Raw genomic sequence first — 18,190 nt, 5'->3', positions numbered from 1 at the left:
CTGGCTAAGTATCAGGGTATTTAAAAAAAAAAAAAGGAAGAAAAGAAATATTACATTCATCCAGTTACTAAATAAGCAGAGTGTCATATCCTTTACTGAATGAGGCCATGTGCAAAAGATGCATTTGACAAAAAAAGAGGGAGAGGAAATAAGAGGTATGAAGAAAATATGCTTGGCATTCTTTTAAAATATCTCTCAAATTATAGTTGCATATTGCAAAGTAGCACTCCTGGTTGACTAGAACCAAACTTCTTTCTTTTCTATTCAAAGCCAAGAGCAAACGCTGGAGAAATTACCTCCTTGATGAGCAGTTTCCAAACTGGTGTGATTTCTACATCAATAGTATTAGGCCCACATATTAACCTCCTAGAGGGAGAGATCACAGACCAGTCAGTCACTAATAATAAAAATGAAGCTCATTTTTCACCCATTCAAAAAAGGTCTATTCTGTCTTCACTTTCTCACTTGTAGGGTCAACATGAGCCTCCCTTTCGATATAATATTCCCATTCTCCTCTAAATAACAGCAGGGAGAAGTTTGCCCAACATGAAAACAATAAATAGCTGCATTAATTTGTTTTAATATTAGCAGAAAGATCCTGGAATCTCAAAAAGAGTTCTACATGGGATTATCAAGCCCTCAGATTGAGACCCAGAGAGGTGTTTCTTTGATTTTGCAGAAGAGTGGCACTTTGTGAGTAATTGTTATTGAGAGTAATAAATAATCACTTCCTCTGTGCCTTTCACATAGACACTCAGGTTAGATAGCTTACCAAATGTATTAAAGCAGTGCTTCTCAAACTTTAGTATTCATACAGATAATTTGGTGATCTTCTTAAAAATGAGGATTCTGGGCAGGATGTGGTGACTCATGACTGTAAGTAATCCTAGCACTCTGGGAGGCCCAGGTGGGAAGATCCCCTGAGGTCAGGAGTTAGAGATCAGACTGAGTAAGAGAGAGACCCCATCTCTGCTAAAACCAGAAAAACTAGGGTATGGTGGCATGTGCCTATAGTCCCAGCTACTCCAAAGGCTGAGGCAAGAGGAGGATTGCTCAAGCCCAAGAGTTTAAAGTAGCTGTGAGCTATGACTCTACAGCACTCTACCAGAGCAAACAAGTAAGACTGTCTCAAGGAAAAAAAAAAAAGAGGATTCTGATTTAACATGGCTGAGGTGTGGTCTGAGATTCTACGTTTCTTATAAGCTCCCATGGGATGCTGATGCCTGCAAGGTTCTAGGTTTCTTCAAAGTACTAGAAATGGGGGTGGGGAAAGTATACAAATCATGAAAAATGGAGAATCACTGAAAGGGCCTTTATAGAGTCCTTCTCCACCCCCTTTTTAATAGCTGGGAAACTAAGGCTCAGAGAGAAGATATTTCTTCAAAGCTGTAGGACCCTTGACATTCCATTGCCCTCCCTAACCTGCTCCTCTGCTTAGTAACTGCTCTGAGACTGTGGAGCTGCATGTCTTGTGTGATGTTCTTCTGAGGCTCCACAATTGTTGTTGAACTCATGATGATTTCCGTTTCTTGATTATAATTAAAACTGGCTTCAACATTTTTATTATGATGACCTTGAGAAACATCATTTAAAGTAGAAAGAACACTAAAACTATAGTCAGAGGCATGGGACTCAATTCCTTATCAATTACTTTCCACATGTGTGACCTTGTTCAGGGCTTTAAACCTATCTGAGCCTCAGATTTTTCATATTAAAATGGTGATGATGTCTTTTCTACCTTCCTCACAGGGTTGCTCTGAAGATGAAGAGATATAAAGTATGTGAAGTCATTTAAATGAATAATGCTAACTAGAGCACTACAACATTTTTTGATATTGATCAATTAAAATAACTATTTACTGAGCTTTTTATCCAACTGATAACAGTTCTTTTAAAAGAGTAGAGGCACTCCCAAAAGAAATCAACAAAAAATAGAAGCACTCTAATGAACCAGGGAAATCTGTTGCAATTTGTACTGCCAATTGAGTGCTGCTTCATACAATATTAATTTAACAAACCATAAAGAAGTAAAAATCTTAAAAAAAAAAAAAAAAGAGAGAGAGAGAGAGATAGTATAGGCAATAATATCTGTATGGTACCTAATTTCTTGTTCTTCTCCTGTTAGGCCTGATCCAAATTTTTCATGTATCTTGGCAGAACTGAGCCAATCTTCCAAAGAGCTAAAATAATAATAATTAGAAGGACATATTTAGCAGCCATATTTCTGAGATAACATTTTTTTCTTTGGATGCACTTACTAAGCAACTTACCCAATTTTCTGGAACTGTTCTTCTAAGTTGTTCCAAACATATCTTATTTTCTGCACTTTTATACATCTCACCTGCAAAAGAAAAGTACTAAGAAAGTCTTCTAGTTTGAAGATCAGAGAGTATACACCAACTCAGGAAATAAAGAAGCATCTTTGGAAGAAGTGAAGATAGACTCCCCCTAATAGACTTATTTATAATTTTATCCTTTTCTAATTATCATCTCCTTTTCTGTTACACAAATGGCAATTTTTATTAAAAATCAGTATTCAATCAATGCGTACCATAGGCCTACCACATACATAAATATACCAATAAAATTCAGTCTCTGCATTCTACTACATTATAACCTGAGAAGGAAATTTTAAAGAGACTATGCACAAGTTAGTTGAGAGGGAAAAGGCAAGTGAGTGGAACTATTTTTGTAGAATGGAAAATGAAACTGGAAAGTTAAACTAAAACCAGAGTATGAGCAGCCTTAAGTGCTAGGACTAGGATCTGGGGCTTTATCTAATAGGCAATAGGTTTGCGGAGTAACCCATAGGAGAGACACAGACTCTAAAAATAAAACACAAGGAACAATAACATGCTAATACAGAAAACAATTTAACCACAATGGAAGGCAGTAAGATAGAAAGAAAGGATCTACAAAACAACTAGAAAATAGTTATTAAGTATGAAATGGCCATTTTCCTCTAGTACTAAGTTTGACAGTTGGTATCTCTGACATTTCATCTTGACACTTCTCATTTTACTTTTATTGTGAAGATAAAATTCTTTCAAATGCACATTCGGGCTGATGATTATCTTTTAAATTTTTTAGAGCAACTTTTGTGTAACCACGAATAAGTCAAAAGTTTGTGTTGTTTTCAAATATGAGTTCCGCTGTGGAACCACTATAGTGTAGGCAGCCCAAAATGTCAACAAAGTATTTGAGAAGGATGTAGCTAATGAATGCACAGTACATCAATAGTTGGAGAAGTTTCATTTTGGTGACTTTAATCTTGAAAGTGAGTCATGTAGGCAATCTGAGACCAAGGTAGATAGTGCTAAGCTGAAAGCTGTAGTGAGAATGAATCCATCTCAATCTATGTCTGAATTAGTAGCAAGGTTTGATGTTACTATTCCAAAAATACTAGATCATTTGAAACAAATCAGCAAGGTAAAGAAGTTGGGTAGATGGGTTTCCCATGAATTAAATAAGTGTCAGGAGGTGGAGCATGATGGCGGACGGGATAGATGTTTAACTCAGCTCTCCCAAAACAACAGGTGATAGTCAGTAGGCTAGATCATTCCCAGCATGGTATACTGGTATGGAATAGCAGGTTGGGGTGCGCCATGAAGTGGCAGGTCACTGGACTTGAAGTGTAATCCAGAGCTATGGAGACTGCCAGGAAAGTTTCTGTGCAGCAACTGCAGCAGCAGGCAGTGGTGACAACCAGCCACCCCCACTCCCTCCCACCGAAGATTGCAGTTCCCAGTTTGTGGGGAAACTAGGTGTTGTGTGGAAAGATTGGTGAAGTGTGGACGCCTGAATGGAATTTGGAAGCCAGAGTGGGGTGCCGTCTCAAGCGGCACTACCTCTAGGTGGCGGGAGAGACACTCAGACTTCCCAGATAGGAAGAGGACATTGTTTTAAAATTTGGGAAATGGTGGTAGCCACAGGCACCTTTCCATGAAGGCCAGGTGCAGTGATTTGAGTCTCACTTGCAAGCTGTCATCCTGCACTTGAAACAGGCCCAGGATATCCTGCACTTCATGAGAACAGTTGCAGAGAGAATTTGTGAAACCTGCCTATGAAGATTTTTTGAGATTGGTGGAATCAATAGTTCAGTGGGGTCTAAGTGCCAAGCGTGTAGCCAGGCAACCACCAAGAACAATGTTAAGCTGGGAATCAGGTATAAGCCTGGGAACCACTCACGGCACCACCTGGTGTCCAGGAATTATTTTGCAACATAAATATATTCCTACTTAAGTTGATCCCTATGGCATAGTCATATATTTATATATATATAATGTTTTTGTTGGTGGTGCCTTTCTTTCTTTTTTCTTTGCTTGTTCTTCTTGCTTTTTTATATTTTTTCCTTTTTTCTTTCTTGTAGGAGTTATTGTTATTTTTTTAATTATTATTAATTTTTTTTCTCTTCTTCCCTCCTTATGGTCACTGAGAGTGCTTACATCAGGCCATTTGAGTTTTTTCCTTTCTTTTTTGGGTTTTTTGGTTGTTTGTTGGTTTGTGATTGTCTATTTGTGCCTGGTTGCTTTTTTGTTTATTTGTTCTGTTTCAAAGTGTCTTGTGTTTTGCTAAATCCTTGGGTTGGCTATTTTCCCTAACTCCAATTTTTACATTCAACAAGAATAAGGGGGAGTGGGTGATGATGGTTGACTGGAACCAGCTTTCAACAGAAGCTCCAGTCCAGAAGGAAGGATAATGGCCAGAAAGAACCCAACAAAGCCAAAGGATATTAGCTGAGCTGAGAGAAGAGATAGATAATTGCACATCTTCTCTGTGGAGGCAAGTTGCAACTTTTAGGAAATAAATTTCAGGTACATAACTCATGGTTGTCCATCCCCTCCCCCAGGAGAGTTTGCTTGCTGTAGGATCTCTACTAGTGAGTGGTGAATTGAACTTCTATCACCCCACCAGAGCAAGTTGCTGGAAGCTGGGACTCATTCTCCAGAGAGTCCCTGCTGTGAGGCTGGGCATTCTCTTATCTGGCAGGAAGGTTGAACAAATATTTTCCCTGCCACTTTGAACTTCCAATCTACTTTTCCCCCCTTGCCTGGCAGTCTAGAAGTCCAACCCCTGCAGAGACCAGAATATCCATGGTTCTTTGGGTTGGTGGCAGCACAGCTACACTGTATCTGTGAATCTGATAACAGTGCAGAAAGGCGGGGGGCGGGGAGGTGTCTGGCCTGGGTCTGAGAAAGCCCAATTCAGCAGAGGGCAGAGGGCAGAGGCTTGGGTCTCCATGCAATGGGTGGGGACTCGGGAACCGCTAAGGTGGGGGAATCGGAGTGGAGACATCTCTCACCCAGCATCAGCATTAATAAAGCATTCCTGCTGGGGTCTAATTTTGGAGAGATACCTCCCCAACTCTGGGGATTGCCAGAGGGAGGTAGCCAGACTTCATCGTATAGGGATACCAGAGCTTCAGAGCAGCGGGGACAAAGGTGCAGTGACTGAGGGAGAAAAACATTTTCTGTCTTGTTATCTTCAGGTTTGGACTGAGCTCAGGTGGCACACTCCCCAGTTGCCATAGAGTACTTGAGACAGGCAGGCTTCAGCTCCCCCTGCTGGCTGGTGGCAGAGGGTGGTGGCCAGGCCAAGGAGGCATTGATTTTCCTTTGACTCTGGCAGGGGTAACACCCTGGAACATTTGCTTATTGAACAGAACTGGGCCAAAGAGACTGAGCTACCAGAGCTTGGTGGTGGGGTTACCAGAGACTGGTGGTGATGAAGAAGGTGCAAGGTGGGGAAAGAGGCAGCAGTGCCCTTGGTCAAACTCTTCTACTGGGTGGGTTTTCTGACTCCATGGAACACCAGAGTGAGCCACACTTGACCTACCAGTAGACCCCCCTGCCATCTAGATGCTGGAGACATTTTGAACTCTCCCACTAGACAGTTGGTGCTGACTGGAACAATCAGTTTAGAACTTTTGAACTGGACAAATCACCCAAGGGCCCTCCAAGGTGGTACTCTGGTTCTGTTGTAGTGGGAAGGTTTGATTTTCCTCTTCCAGTTGTTGCATATGTGTGTGTGTGTGGGGGGGTGTCTTAGTTGCTTGTATTTCTCTACAGCTGAGACTTCAACCCAGAATCACTGATTCACTAGGATTGGACACATTGAGAAAAGAAGTTGCAGCCCTCAAAGATGTGAGAAATACAGTGGAATCCTTCAGTAACAGAATGGAGCAGGCAGAAAAAGGATTTCTGACATTGAAGACAAAGTTTCTGAATGCTCCCAAATGCTCAAAGAGGAAGAGAAGTGGAGAACAAAAACAGATCATTCTCTCAGAGAGCTGTGGAAAAATTACAAAAAATCAAACATCCGCTTTATAGGAATTCCTGAAGGCGATGAGATTGCTTTGAAATGGCCAGATGCTCTACTCCAAGAGATAATTGAGAACTTCCCAAACATCTCAAGAGATTCTGAAATTCAGATAGCAGACAGTTTCAGAACCCCAGCATGACTCACTCCAAATAAAGCATCTCTCAGGCACATTATAATTAACTTTGCCAAAGTTAATATGAAGGAGAAAATATTGCAAGCAGCAAGATGTAAGAAAACCATAACCTACAAGAGGAAGAATATGAGAATAACTGCAGATCACTCTGCTGAAACTTTTCAAGCCAGAAAAGGTTGGTCATTTACCTTCAACCTTCTAAAACAAAACAATTCTCAACCTAGGACGCTGTATCCAGCTAAACTGAGTTTCGTTTATGATGGAGAAATTAAATACTTTAATGACATTCACACGTTGAAGAAATTTGCCATAACTAAACAAGCTCTCCAAGATATTCTCAGACCCATCCTCCACAATACCAACACAATGCTCCTACACCAAAGTAAACTCACTCAGAAACTTATGATAAAATTCCAACTTCCACAGTGGTGAAAGGATTAAAAATGTCCACTGGACTTTTGAAAAACGTGACACCCAAAATACTACCAGGCTTATCAATACTCTCAATTAATGTGAATGGCTTGAATTGTCATCTAAAGAGGCACAGGTTGGCTGACTGGATACAAAAACTCAGGCCAGATATCTGCTGCATATAAGAATCTCATCTTACCTTAAAAGATAAATATAGACTCAGGGTGAAAGGATAGCCATCTATAATTCAGGCAATGGAAATCAGAAAAAATCAGGTGTTGCAATTTTATTCACAGATACAATAGGCTTTAAACCAACAAAAGTAAGGACAGATAGGATGGTCACTTTGTATTTATTAAGGGAAACCCTCAACATGATGAGATTTCAATTATTAATATTTATGCATTCAATAAAAATGCTCCTCAATTTACAAGAGTGATTCTAACTGACATGAGCAACTTGATTTCCTCCAGCACCATAATAGTTGGAGATTTCAACACCCCTTTGGCAGTGCTGGATAGATCCTCCAATAAGAAACTAAGCAAATAAATTTTAGACTTAAACTTAACATTAAACAATTGGATTTAACAGACATCTACAGAACATTTCATCCTAATAAAATTAAATACACATTCTTCTCATCAGCCCATGGAACATCCTCAAAAATTGATCACATCTTAGGTCACAAGTCTAAGCTCAGCAAATTTTAAAAAATAGAAATTATTCCTTGCATCTTCTCGAACCATCATGGAATAAAAGTTGAACTTAGTAACAACAGGAGTCTTCAAACTCACACAAAGACATGGAAACTAAATAATCTCATGCTGAATGATAGCTGGATCATAGATGAGATTAAGAAAGAAATTATCAAATTTTTGGAACAAAACAATAATGAAGATGTGAACTACCAGAACCTGTGGGATACTGCAAAGGCAGTCCCAAGGGGGAAATTTATAGTGTTGCAAGCCTTTCTCAAGAGAAAGGAAAGAGAGGAAATCAACAACTTAATGGGACATCTCAAGCAACTGGAAAAGGAAGAACATTCCAACCCCAAACTCAGCAGAAGAAAAGAAATAACCAAAATTGAGCAGTATTAAATGAAATTGAAAACAAAAAAATGATACAACAGATCAATGAATCCAAAAGTTGGTTTTTTGAAAAGGTCAATAAAATAGATAAACCTTTGGCTAACCTAACCAGAAATAAAAGAGTAAAATCTCTAATTTCATCAATCAGAAATGACAGAGATGAGATAACCACAGACTCCTCAGAAATTCAAAAAAAATTAATGAATATTACAAAAAACACTATTCTCCGAAATATGAAAATCTGAAGGAAATAGACCAATACTTGGAAGCACACCACCTTCCTAGAATTAGCCAGGAAGAAGTGGAAATTTTGAACAGGCCTATATCAAGTTCTGAAATAGCATCAACTAAACAAAATCTCCCCAAAAAGAAAAGTTCAGGACTAGATGGCTTCACATCAAAATTCTACCAGACCTTTAAAGAGGAACTAGTACCTATATTACTTAACCTTTTCCAAAATATAGAAAAAGAAGGAATACTTTCCAACACATTCTATGAAGCAAATATTACCCTAATCCTCAAACTAGGAAAAGAACCAACAAGAAAAGAAAATTATTGACTAATATCACTAACAAATATTGATGCAAAAATATTCAATAAGGTCCTAGCAAACAGAATCCAGCAATACATCAAACAAATTATACACCACAACAAATGGGTTTTATCCCAGGGTCTCAAGGCTGGTTCAATATACATAAATGTATAAATATAATGCATCACATAAATAAATTTAAAAAACAAAGACTATATGATTCTCTCAATTGATGCAGAAAAAGCTTTTGATAATATCCAGTGTCCTTTCATGATCAGAACACTTAAGAAATAGGTATAGAAGGGACATTTCTTAAACTGATAGAGGCCATCTATAGCAAACCTCCAGCCAATATTATATTGAATAGAGCAAAATTGAAAACATTTCCACTCAGATCAGGAACTAGGCAAGGTTGCTCACTGTCTCCACTGCTTTTTAACATTGTAATGGAAATCTTAGCCATTGCAATCAGGCAAGAGAAGGCGATCAGGGGTATCCATATAGGATCAGAGGAGATCAAACTTTTACTCTTCTCAGATGATATGATTGTATACCTGGAAAACCCTAGGGACTCAGCTACAAAACTCTTAGAAGTGATCAAGGAATACAGCAGTGTCTCAGGCTACAAAATCAATATTCACAAATCAGTAGCATTCATATATACCAGGGGTCCTCAAACTTTTTAAACAGGAGGCCATTTCACTGTCCCTCAGACCATTGGAGGGCCGGACTGCAGGCCCTGGGACGAGTCAGCTGCTAAGCAGGACAGGCAGTGGTGGCAAAACACCTGGCAGGCTGGATAAATGTCCTTGGTCGGCCGCATATGGCCCGTGGGCCATAGTTTGAGGACACCTGATATATACCAATAATAGTCAAGCTAAAAAAACAGTCAAGGACTCTATTCCTTTTACAGTAATGCCAAAGAAAATGAAATACCTGGGAGTGTACCTAACAAAGGACATGAAAGATCTCTATAAAGAGAACTATGAAACTGAGAAAAGAAATAGCTAAAGATGTCAATAAATGGAAAAAACATACCATGCTCATGGCTGAGAAGAATCAACATTGTTAAAATGTCCATACTATACAAAAAAAATCTACATATTTAATGCAATCCCTATTAAATCACTTCGTCATACTTTAAAGATCTGGAAAAACTAGTACTTCATTTTATATGGAAGCAGAAAAAAACTTGAATAGCCAAGACATTATTCAGAAAAAAAATCAGATAGAATCATACTACCAGACTTCAGACTATACTATGTAATGATCAAAACAGCATGGTACTGGCACAAAAATAGAGAGGTAGATGTATGGAACAAAATTAAGAACCAAGAGATGAATCCAGACACTTATCATCATTTTATCTTTGATAAGCTTATCAAAAACATAAATTGGGAGAAAGACTCCCTGTTTGACAAATGGTGCTGGGTGAATTGGCTGGCAACTTGTAGATGACTGAAACTGGACCCACACTTTTCACCTCCAACAAAAATTGACTCTCACTGGATAAAAGACTTAAACTTAAGACATGAAACTATAAAGATTCTTGAAGAGAGGGTAGGAGAAATACTTGAAGGAATTCGCCTGAGAGAATACTTTATGAGGAGGACCCCCCTGGGGAATTGAAGCAATACCAAAAATACATTACTGGGATCTGATCAAACTAAAAAGCTTCTGCACTGCCAAGAACACAGTAAGTAAAGCAAGTAGACAGCCCTCAGAAAGGGAGAGGATATTTGCAGGTTATGTTTCTGACAAAGGTCTGATAATCAGAATCCACAGAGAACTCAAACTTACTAATAAGAAAACAACAAGTTATCCCATTTCATTGTGGGCAAGAGACTTAAACAGAAACTTCTCTGAAGAAGACAGGCTCATGGCCTACAGGCACATGAAAAAATGCTCATCTTCTTTAATCATAAGAGAAATGCAAATCAAAAACACTCTGAGATATTATCTAACTTCAGTAAGAGTAGCCCACATCACAAAATCCAAAAATTACAGATGTTGGCATGGATGTGGAGAAAAGGGGACACTTCTGCATATCTTGTGGGAATGCAAGCTAATACATTCCTTTTGGAAAGAAGTTTGGAGAACACTTCTATCTAAAAATAAACCTGTCATTTGATCTTGCAATTCCTGTATTAGGAGTACATCCAAAAGACCAAAAATCACTTTGCAACAAAGATATTTGCACCAGATTATTCATTGCAGCTCAATTCATAATTGTCAAGTCATGGAAGAAACCCAACTCCCCATTGACCCATGAATGGATTAATAAATTGTGGTATATGTATACCATGGGATACTATGCAGCCTTAAAAAAAGATGGAGACTTTACTTCCTTTATGTTTACATGGATGGAGCTGGAACATAATTCTCCTTAGTAAAGTATCTCAAGAATGGAAGAAAAAGTATCCAATGTACTCAGTACTTTTATGAAATCAATTTATATTTACTCACACTTTCTTATGAAATATAGATCACAACAATAGCCAAGGATGAAGGAGAGAAATGGAGGGGCAAGGGAGGGGAGGGGGAAGGTTTGATAGAGGGAGAATAAATGGTGGGACCACACCTATGAAGCATATTGCAAGGGTACAAGTCAAATCTATCAAGTATTGAACATAAATTTCTTAACACAATAATCAAGTAAATGAGGTGAAAGCTATATTTATTAGTTTCATGTAAGCACTCCAAATTGTACGAAAAAAATCAACACATTGTACCCCACATAGGCATAAATGTATTCATGATCTATGTGTATATGACTTAATAAAAGGAAAAAAATGAAAAAAGTAAACAAGTGTCAGAACAGAAATCATCTCAAAACTTGTCTTTCTCTGCTGTCACGACATAAAGACAAACCATCTCTACATTGTATTGTTATGTATGATGAAAATGGATTATTTCTGATGTTAGCAGGTGTTGAGCAGAAGGGTTAGAAAAAATGAAGTGCTGAAATGCAACCCCAAACTGAATATTCATTAAAAAAAAAAATAGCTAATGATGTCTGCTTAGTAGTCCAGCCCTGACATTATCCAGTACAGATTCATGAAACCTGGTCAATGAAATACAGAAGTCTACTGGAACTAACTGGACAAATAATGAGAAAGCCTATGATTAAGTGACCACAATTGGTCAACAGCGGCAGACCAATCTTCTTGAAGGACAATCCTTGACTACGTGTCATATAAACAATGCTGCTCAAATTACAGAGGATGTACTAAGAAATTCTCTCATCCACCATATTCACCAGACCTTGCACCAACTGACTATCACTACTTCCAGGCTTTGGATCACTTCTTACAAAGAAAAATATTCAATTCTCAACAAGTTGTAGAAAGTGGTTTTCATGATTTCATTACCATGATCCATCACCAGTACTAACATGGCCCAAACATCACCTTGCCTCACCAAAAGGTCTTGGAAAACATTGACTCTCCTTTGCTTTTGTTCATTGATGAGCTCCTTCAGGTTCATTTTTGCACATACCAAGATTTTCAGTTAAGGTTTTTCTATCAATATTTACTTGATCTGCTGTGCTTCTCACAGCCAGCCGACAATTTTGATGCACAATTCAATGAATTTTTTGCAATTTTTTCATCAATTCTTCTTTTTACTGGCTGCTCTAACCTCTCTTCATCAGTGACACTTTTCTTTCCCATCAGAAAAACTTTTACTCCATTTAAACACTGCCATTTTCTTCATGGCATCATCCATATAAATTTGGACTAACATGTCCCTGATTTCACTTCTTCTCTTGCTAAGTTTAACAAGAAAGTTAACATTTGTTTATTGCTGTAATTTAAGCTCCAACATCCTCATGATGGCATGCAAAAACATGCAACAATAATGAATGCCATTCAGCAAGATACAGCCACAAGTCCATATGAACACAGCTCTGAAATCCTGGCATACCAAAGCTATGAAACCTTACCAAGTTGTTTGCATAGTGCTGCCAATGTAAGTGCACTATGGTGAGTTTTTTAACTTAATTGTCAGACCTAATTATCAGTATAGCCAATTGGCTTTCAACAAGGGTGCCAAGAATACACAATAGAGAAAGGATGTTTTTTTTAATAAATGGTGTTATGAAAACTGGATATCCACATGCCAAAGAATGAAGCTAGACTCCTATCTTTCACCATATACAAAAATCAATTCAAAATGAATTAAAGGCTTATTAAATATAAGCTGAGAAATGACAAAACTAGAAGAATATAAGAGAAATGCTTCATGAACTTTGTTGGGCCAGGATTTTTTTGGATAAGATCCCAAAACCAAAGCAACAAAAGCAAAAATGCCCTAATGGCACTAGTGGAATTCCATCAAACTGAAAACCTTTTTCACAATAAAGGAAACAATCAGTAGAGTGAAAAGACAACCTATGGAATGGGGAAAAAATATTGGCAAACTATGCATCTGCAAGGAGTTCATATCCAAAATATGTAAAGAACTCAATAAGAAAAAAAATTTTTAACTGGAGAAAAAATCTGAGCAGACATCTCTCCAAAGAAGATATATAAACGATATATAAAAATACTCAACAGCTCTAATCAGGGAAATGCAAATCAAAACCACAATGCAGCTGGGCACAGTGACTGTCGCCTATAATCCTAGCAGTCTGGGAGGCTGAGGTGGGAGGATCACTTGACTTGAGAAGTTCAAGACCAGCCTGAGTAAGATGAGACCCCCATCTCTACTATAAAGAAAATATTAGCCATGCATTGTGGCTGACACCTGCAGTCCTAGCTACTTGAGTTGTTGAGGCAAGACGATGGCTTGGGCCCAGGAGTTTGAGGTTGCTGTGACCTAGACTGTTGTCTGTACACTCTAGGCTGGGCAACAGAGTAAGACTCTAACTCAAAAAAATAAATAAATAACACAAAACAAAACAAAAAACCACAATGAGATAGCACCTCATTCCAGTTTAAATGGCTATTATCAAAAAATCCAAAAATAACAAACAATGGCACAGATAAAGAGAAAGCAGAACTTTTAAACAATCTTGATGGAAGTGTAAATTAGTGCAGTCACCACAGAAAACAGTATGAAGTTTTCTCAAAACATAAAAAAATAAAACTGTATGATCCAGTGATCCAACTACTGGGTCTATATCCAAAGGGAATGAAATCAGTTTGTCGAAGAGATATCTATACTCTATGTTTATTGTCGCAGCATTCACAACAGGTAAGATATGGAATCCACTTAAGTTCCATCAATAAATGAACGGATAAGGAAAATGTAGTACACACACACACAGTGAAATACCATTCAACCATAAAAAGGAAGAAAATTCTATTTTGACAAGGATGATCCTTGAGGAATTATGTTAAGTGAAATAAGATAGACTCACAGTAAGACAAATGAGGCATGATAGTAGTCATTTGTAGACTCTAAACAAACTGGTCTCAGAGATGTATACAGTAGAATAGTGGTTACCAGAGGCTGGGGAACAAACAAAAGGGAAGGGGATGTGGGCAAAGTTGGGCAATGGGTACAAAGTCTCAGGAAGGAGAAATAAGTTCTAGTGTTCTATTGCACTGTGGGGTGACTCCAGTTAACACCATGGTATTATATCCCTCAAAAGAGCTAGAACTAGAGAAGATTTTGAGTTTTCTCACCACAAAGAAATATTAAATGTATAAGGCAATGGGTATGCTAATTACATTGTTGGATTATTACACAATATATAAATGTGTAATATCACATATTAACCCATAAATATGTATGATTATTATGTGTCAATTAAAAACAAAGTCCTAGTACCACATTAAACAAGAAAAAGGGAGAGAAAAGAAGAGACCCTGAAAAAGATTAGGCAGGCGGTAAATATGATAGGAGAGAAGAGATTATTTAAAAAAAAAAAGCGGTCCAGGAAGTAAGGTTCTGAGGGCATTGGCAGTGGGGAAAACAGGGAAAAGCTAATTTTTATGACAATTGTGCCTTTTTGCTTCCGATTTCTTTAAGCAACTGTGTATATGTGAGTTGGAATTTTCATGAACTAATGACCCAACTAAGCACAGAGAGAAACAGTAAGACTGTCGTATTGCTGTGGAGCAAGGGTAGCACTGTCAGGCAGCTCACTGGCATCCTCCAGGAAGCATCAGAAATTACTGCTTTTTAATTTAAGTCCCATTTATTTAGTTTTGTTGTTGTTGTAATTGCCATTAGGGGATAAAACTTAACTATCATGCACAATGTACACCCCTCTGGGGACAAGCACAATGAAAGCACAGACCAGCAATATGCAATTCATCCATGTTAACAAAAACACCTCGAACCCCTTCATATTTGGAAAAAGAGTACTGCTGTCTGGGTTCCCCCCCACACAAGAGATTTGGAATTAATTGGTCTGCAGTGCATCCTGGGCATAAATATTTTTAATTTTCCCCAGGTAATTCTAATAGGCAGCTGAAGTTGAGGAACAGTGGTTAGGCTTCCTTTTATAGCTATTCTGCTACTTGTGTCCTTGAGAATTTCAACTACATTTCTCTGTAGCTCAGTTTCCCCATGAATAAATCAAGGCAATTGAACGGATTATGTTTAAGTTTCGCTCCAGCTCCTATATATAAATTCTATACCTGTAAATATTATAGTCAGTATGACTTTTAAATAAATTCTAAAACTGGAAAAAGTATATAACTGGTACGTAGTAAGTGCTCAATATGTTTTTTTATTAAATAAATGAACAAATGCTTCATAAAACCACGTGACTACTAGGAATGCAGTTTAAATCCCTAGGTTCCATGATCTGAGTTGCCTCAAATGAATTTTAACCCTATTCAATAGGTATATGTACACACGTGTGTACATGTACACACACACACATCCAATAGTTACCAATTAAGAGTATAAAATGCCAGGTTTCTTTTTTTTTTTTTTTTTTTACAGAATGGGTTTATTTCAGTAATGTTGGTTGCACAGTAACTTACTAAAGATATACTCTGTTTACAACTGATTCTCTGTATAAAATTGGAGTGAATTCTCCATGGAAATGATACTTCCTTCCCAAGCTGCAAATTGGAGAATGGAAAGAACATTTGAAAGTGACCAGGTCTGGAACCTGTTCACCATCATGGCCCGTATTAGAATCTCAAGTTTCTCATCTCACAACCTACTTTTCTCTCTTCCATATTCTCCCCCGTTTTGCAATTAGAGCAAGACTGTAGTCATAAATAATATTTATTGAGCATTTAGGATTTTCCACCTATAATCTTTAGTGTTTTTTCATCATCTTGTGGTGGAGCAGATATTACATTCCTCTTCACTTTGTACCTGGTTCACTTTGATTCAGCCATTTACAAGGCTGGAATTTGTACTTCAGCCCATCTGGCTCTAAAGTTTAGTCTCTCAAAGAATGTTATATTCAAACAAATTAAAAAAAAAAAGAAAAAAAACCAAGTCCCCTAACTTCAGGATCTAAGTTGCATAAAGTGAGGTTGCCTACTTATTAATTTCATCAAGTTTGAAGTCTGTGTTAGAAAGTTCATAAAGGAGAATTTAAAGGTAGAAGGTAAGGCCCTTGCTCAGAGAATTTCTATCAAGGGGCTGTGAAACTGCAAACTGAGATTGAGAAATTTATAAAACACAAAAAACGTGAAACACCTGCCAAGGAAGGCAGCAACGATGAGGAATAAAGAGGTTACCAATAAGTTTCACCTCAGTCCAGAAAATGGAAAATTCCATTACTTCTGGCAATTTCTGAAGCCATTCTTACAGGTGGAGATGGCTCCATCACAGTCCTTCTAAGCCTCTTTGATAATCCTCCAGCAGACATCTCTGCCTGGAGTTTATCTGCTTCCCTCATCACCCCCAGAGCCTCCAGAAGCTGGTAAGAGGCTGTTAAGGGTAATATTTGCAAGGGGTGTTCATTTGCCCATTTCCTGAACTTGAGACTAGGAAACAGTTAGGAAACTGAAAATCTGTCATGAAGTGAATTTCCTCTTTCTGCCCAGGAATCAGAAAGATTCCTCTCCCCAAACTTCCTGTTCTTCACTTCTTGCTGGAACACGTTATAAGAACATCCTGTTGAACAGGTTAAGCGCTGGGTTTCTGCTTTGCAAGCAGTCCTACAAGATGGCCCTTACAGTCTCCTCTTAAACATGTTTGCAAACCTGACATAATGCTTTGTTGCAATCTCTAAACTCCCCTTAAACATCCATAGATGGTTATCGTCATTGCTATTAGTGTCACCATGGCTAAGCCCATGACATGACGGCCCTCTGACTTTAATGAAAGTTTCAAATATTACAAATACAGCTTATAGCAGTTCACAAACCATCTTTATTCTATCTTCTCATTTTAGGTACACAACAGCCATGAGAAATAGGCAGAGAAGGGGTTATTACCTCATTTTATAAATAAGTAACTCAAGACTCAGGAACTAAGCAAATGGCCTATATCATGGGCTGGTAAAGGAAAATATTAACCTAACCTGGGTTTCAAAATTTTCCATGCGAAGACCTCTACCCCTTCTTTACATTATATTTATTTACTTGACCATTTCTTCATTTGTCTGTCCACTTATTTGTTTGATGCAATTACAGATGCTAGAATTTCAGGGCAATCAAACTCTGATGTAAAGCTGATTTAGGAAGCCTACTCTTCCAGGTGAGTGGTCTCCTAAAAGATGAGGCAATCTGTTATTTGGAAGTGCTTGACCTCTTTTGTTTTTGTTTATTCTAGCAGTTAGGAAAACTGGGCATTGACAATTGATAATAGAAAAATTCCTCCTTATTTTTAAAAAATTGACCTTTAGCTCATGAAACTTATTTAAACAGCTGACTACACAAATAAATAATAAATATAAGAGAAAACATTCTGTCTTATAAAATTTGTCTTTAATATGAATGTTAACTAGTCATGAGCCAGTCGGTACTAATTTAATATGGTGAAAAGGGAGTAGCCCAAACACGTTTGAATGACAAGAACTCAAAATAAGGTTATTTTGCAGGCATAAGCAAATTTCCTGAATGACTACCTTTACTATAAGATTAGTCCTGTTGCACAAGTTTTAATACAGGCCATAACACTATTAAAAGCAAATACATACTGAGCATTTACTAAGTACCTGACATATTGACCTTTGTGTTATTCCTTAATGCATTGAATTTCATCAATTGGTATTTGAGAAGGGCATTATAATTATATTTTGTAGAGGAGAAAACTGAGGCTCAGCATAATTAAGTAATTGATTCAAGATTGCACTGTTTAAAAGGATGAAGCTGAGATCTGAGTTGAGCATTGTCTGGATCCAAAGTTCAAGTTCTTGGTAACATTCTACACTGTCAGTTGAGGGCTAACACAGTGAAAGACCTGACTGAATTCAACATTATACTGGATGGGACAAAAGATTAGATTTCTCTGGCCTGAGCAGTAGCCATAAGTTTTCTTACCTTTAGGTCTGGCTTTCGTATGGCTCTATTAATGATGTACTCCTCATCTGCAATGAGAGGGTGATCAGGAGTAAGACCGAACGTGCTGTTTAATGATGACAGGCAGATCCACTTTACCTTTTTCCAAGAGTAAGTTTTGAATTCATCCTGAGAAAATAGATACCAAAACCCCCATGAAGTTCAAAGAAATCATCAGGCTAACTCATCAGTCATTCAATCTAAAAAATACCATTTGAATATAATTCTGTAAGCATTTAGAGTTGGCAAACATTCTAGACAGAATCACATGCCTTTGAAAGAT

General features: G+C 37.8%; 1 protein-coding gene across 1 annotated transcript in view; it reads right to left on the bottom strand.

Annotated features, from left to right (window-relative positions):
- Positions 1-18,190, bottom strand: part of ATP13A4 (ATPase 13A4) — a 148,279-nt gene that overhangs the window by 71,030 nt on the left and 59,059 nt on the right. The window contains exons 3-6 of the mRNA XM_012806907.1: positions 17,890-18,036; positions 2,271-2,341; positions 2,100-2,180; positions 297-366 (exon numbers count right to left, since the gene is read on the bottom strand). Of these exons, the coding sequence (XP_012662361.1) occupies positions 297-366; positions 2,100-2,180; positions 2,271-2,341; positions 17,890-18,036 (369 nt within the window). The remainder of the gene's footprint in view (positions 1-296; positions 367-2,099; positions 2,181-2,270; positions 2,342-17,889; positions 18,037-18,190) is intronic.

This window comes from Otolemur garnettii, unplaced genomic scaffold (genome assembly GCF_000181295.1).
Source record: "Otolemur garnettii isolate 467f Iridium unplaced genomic scaffold, OtoGar3 scaffold00060, whole genome shotgun sequence".
NCBI classification, from domain to species: domain Eukaryota; kingdom Metazoa; phylum Chordata; class Mammalia; order Primates; family Galagidae; genus Otolemur; species Otolemur garnettii.
This window is presented reverse-complemented; position numbering and strand designations above follow the sequence as displayed.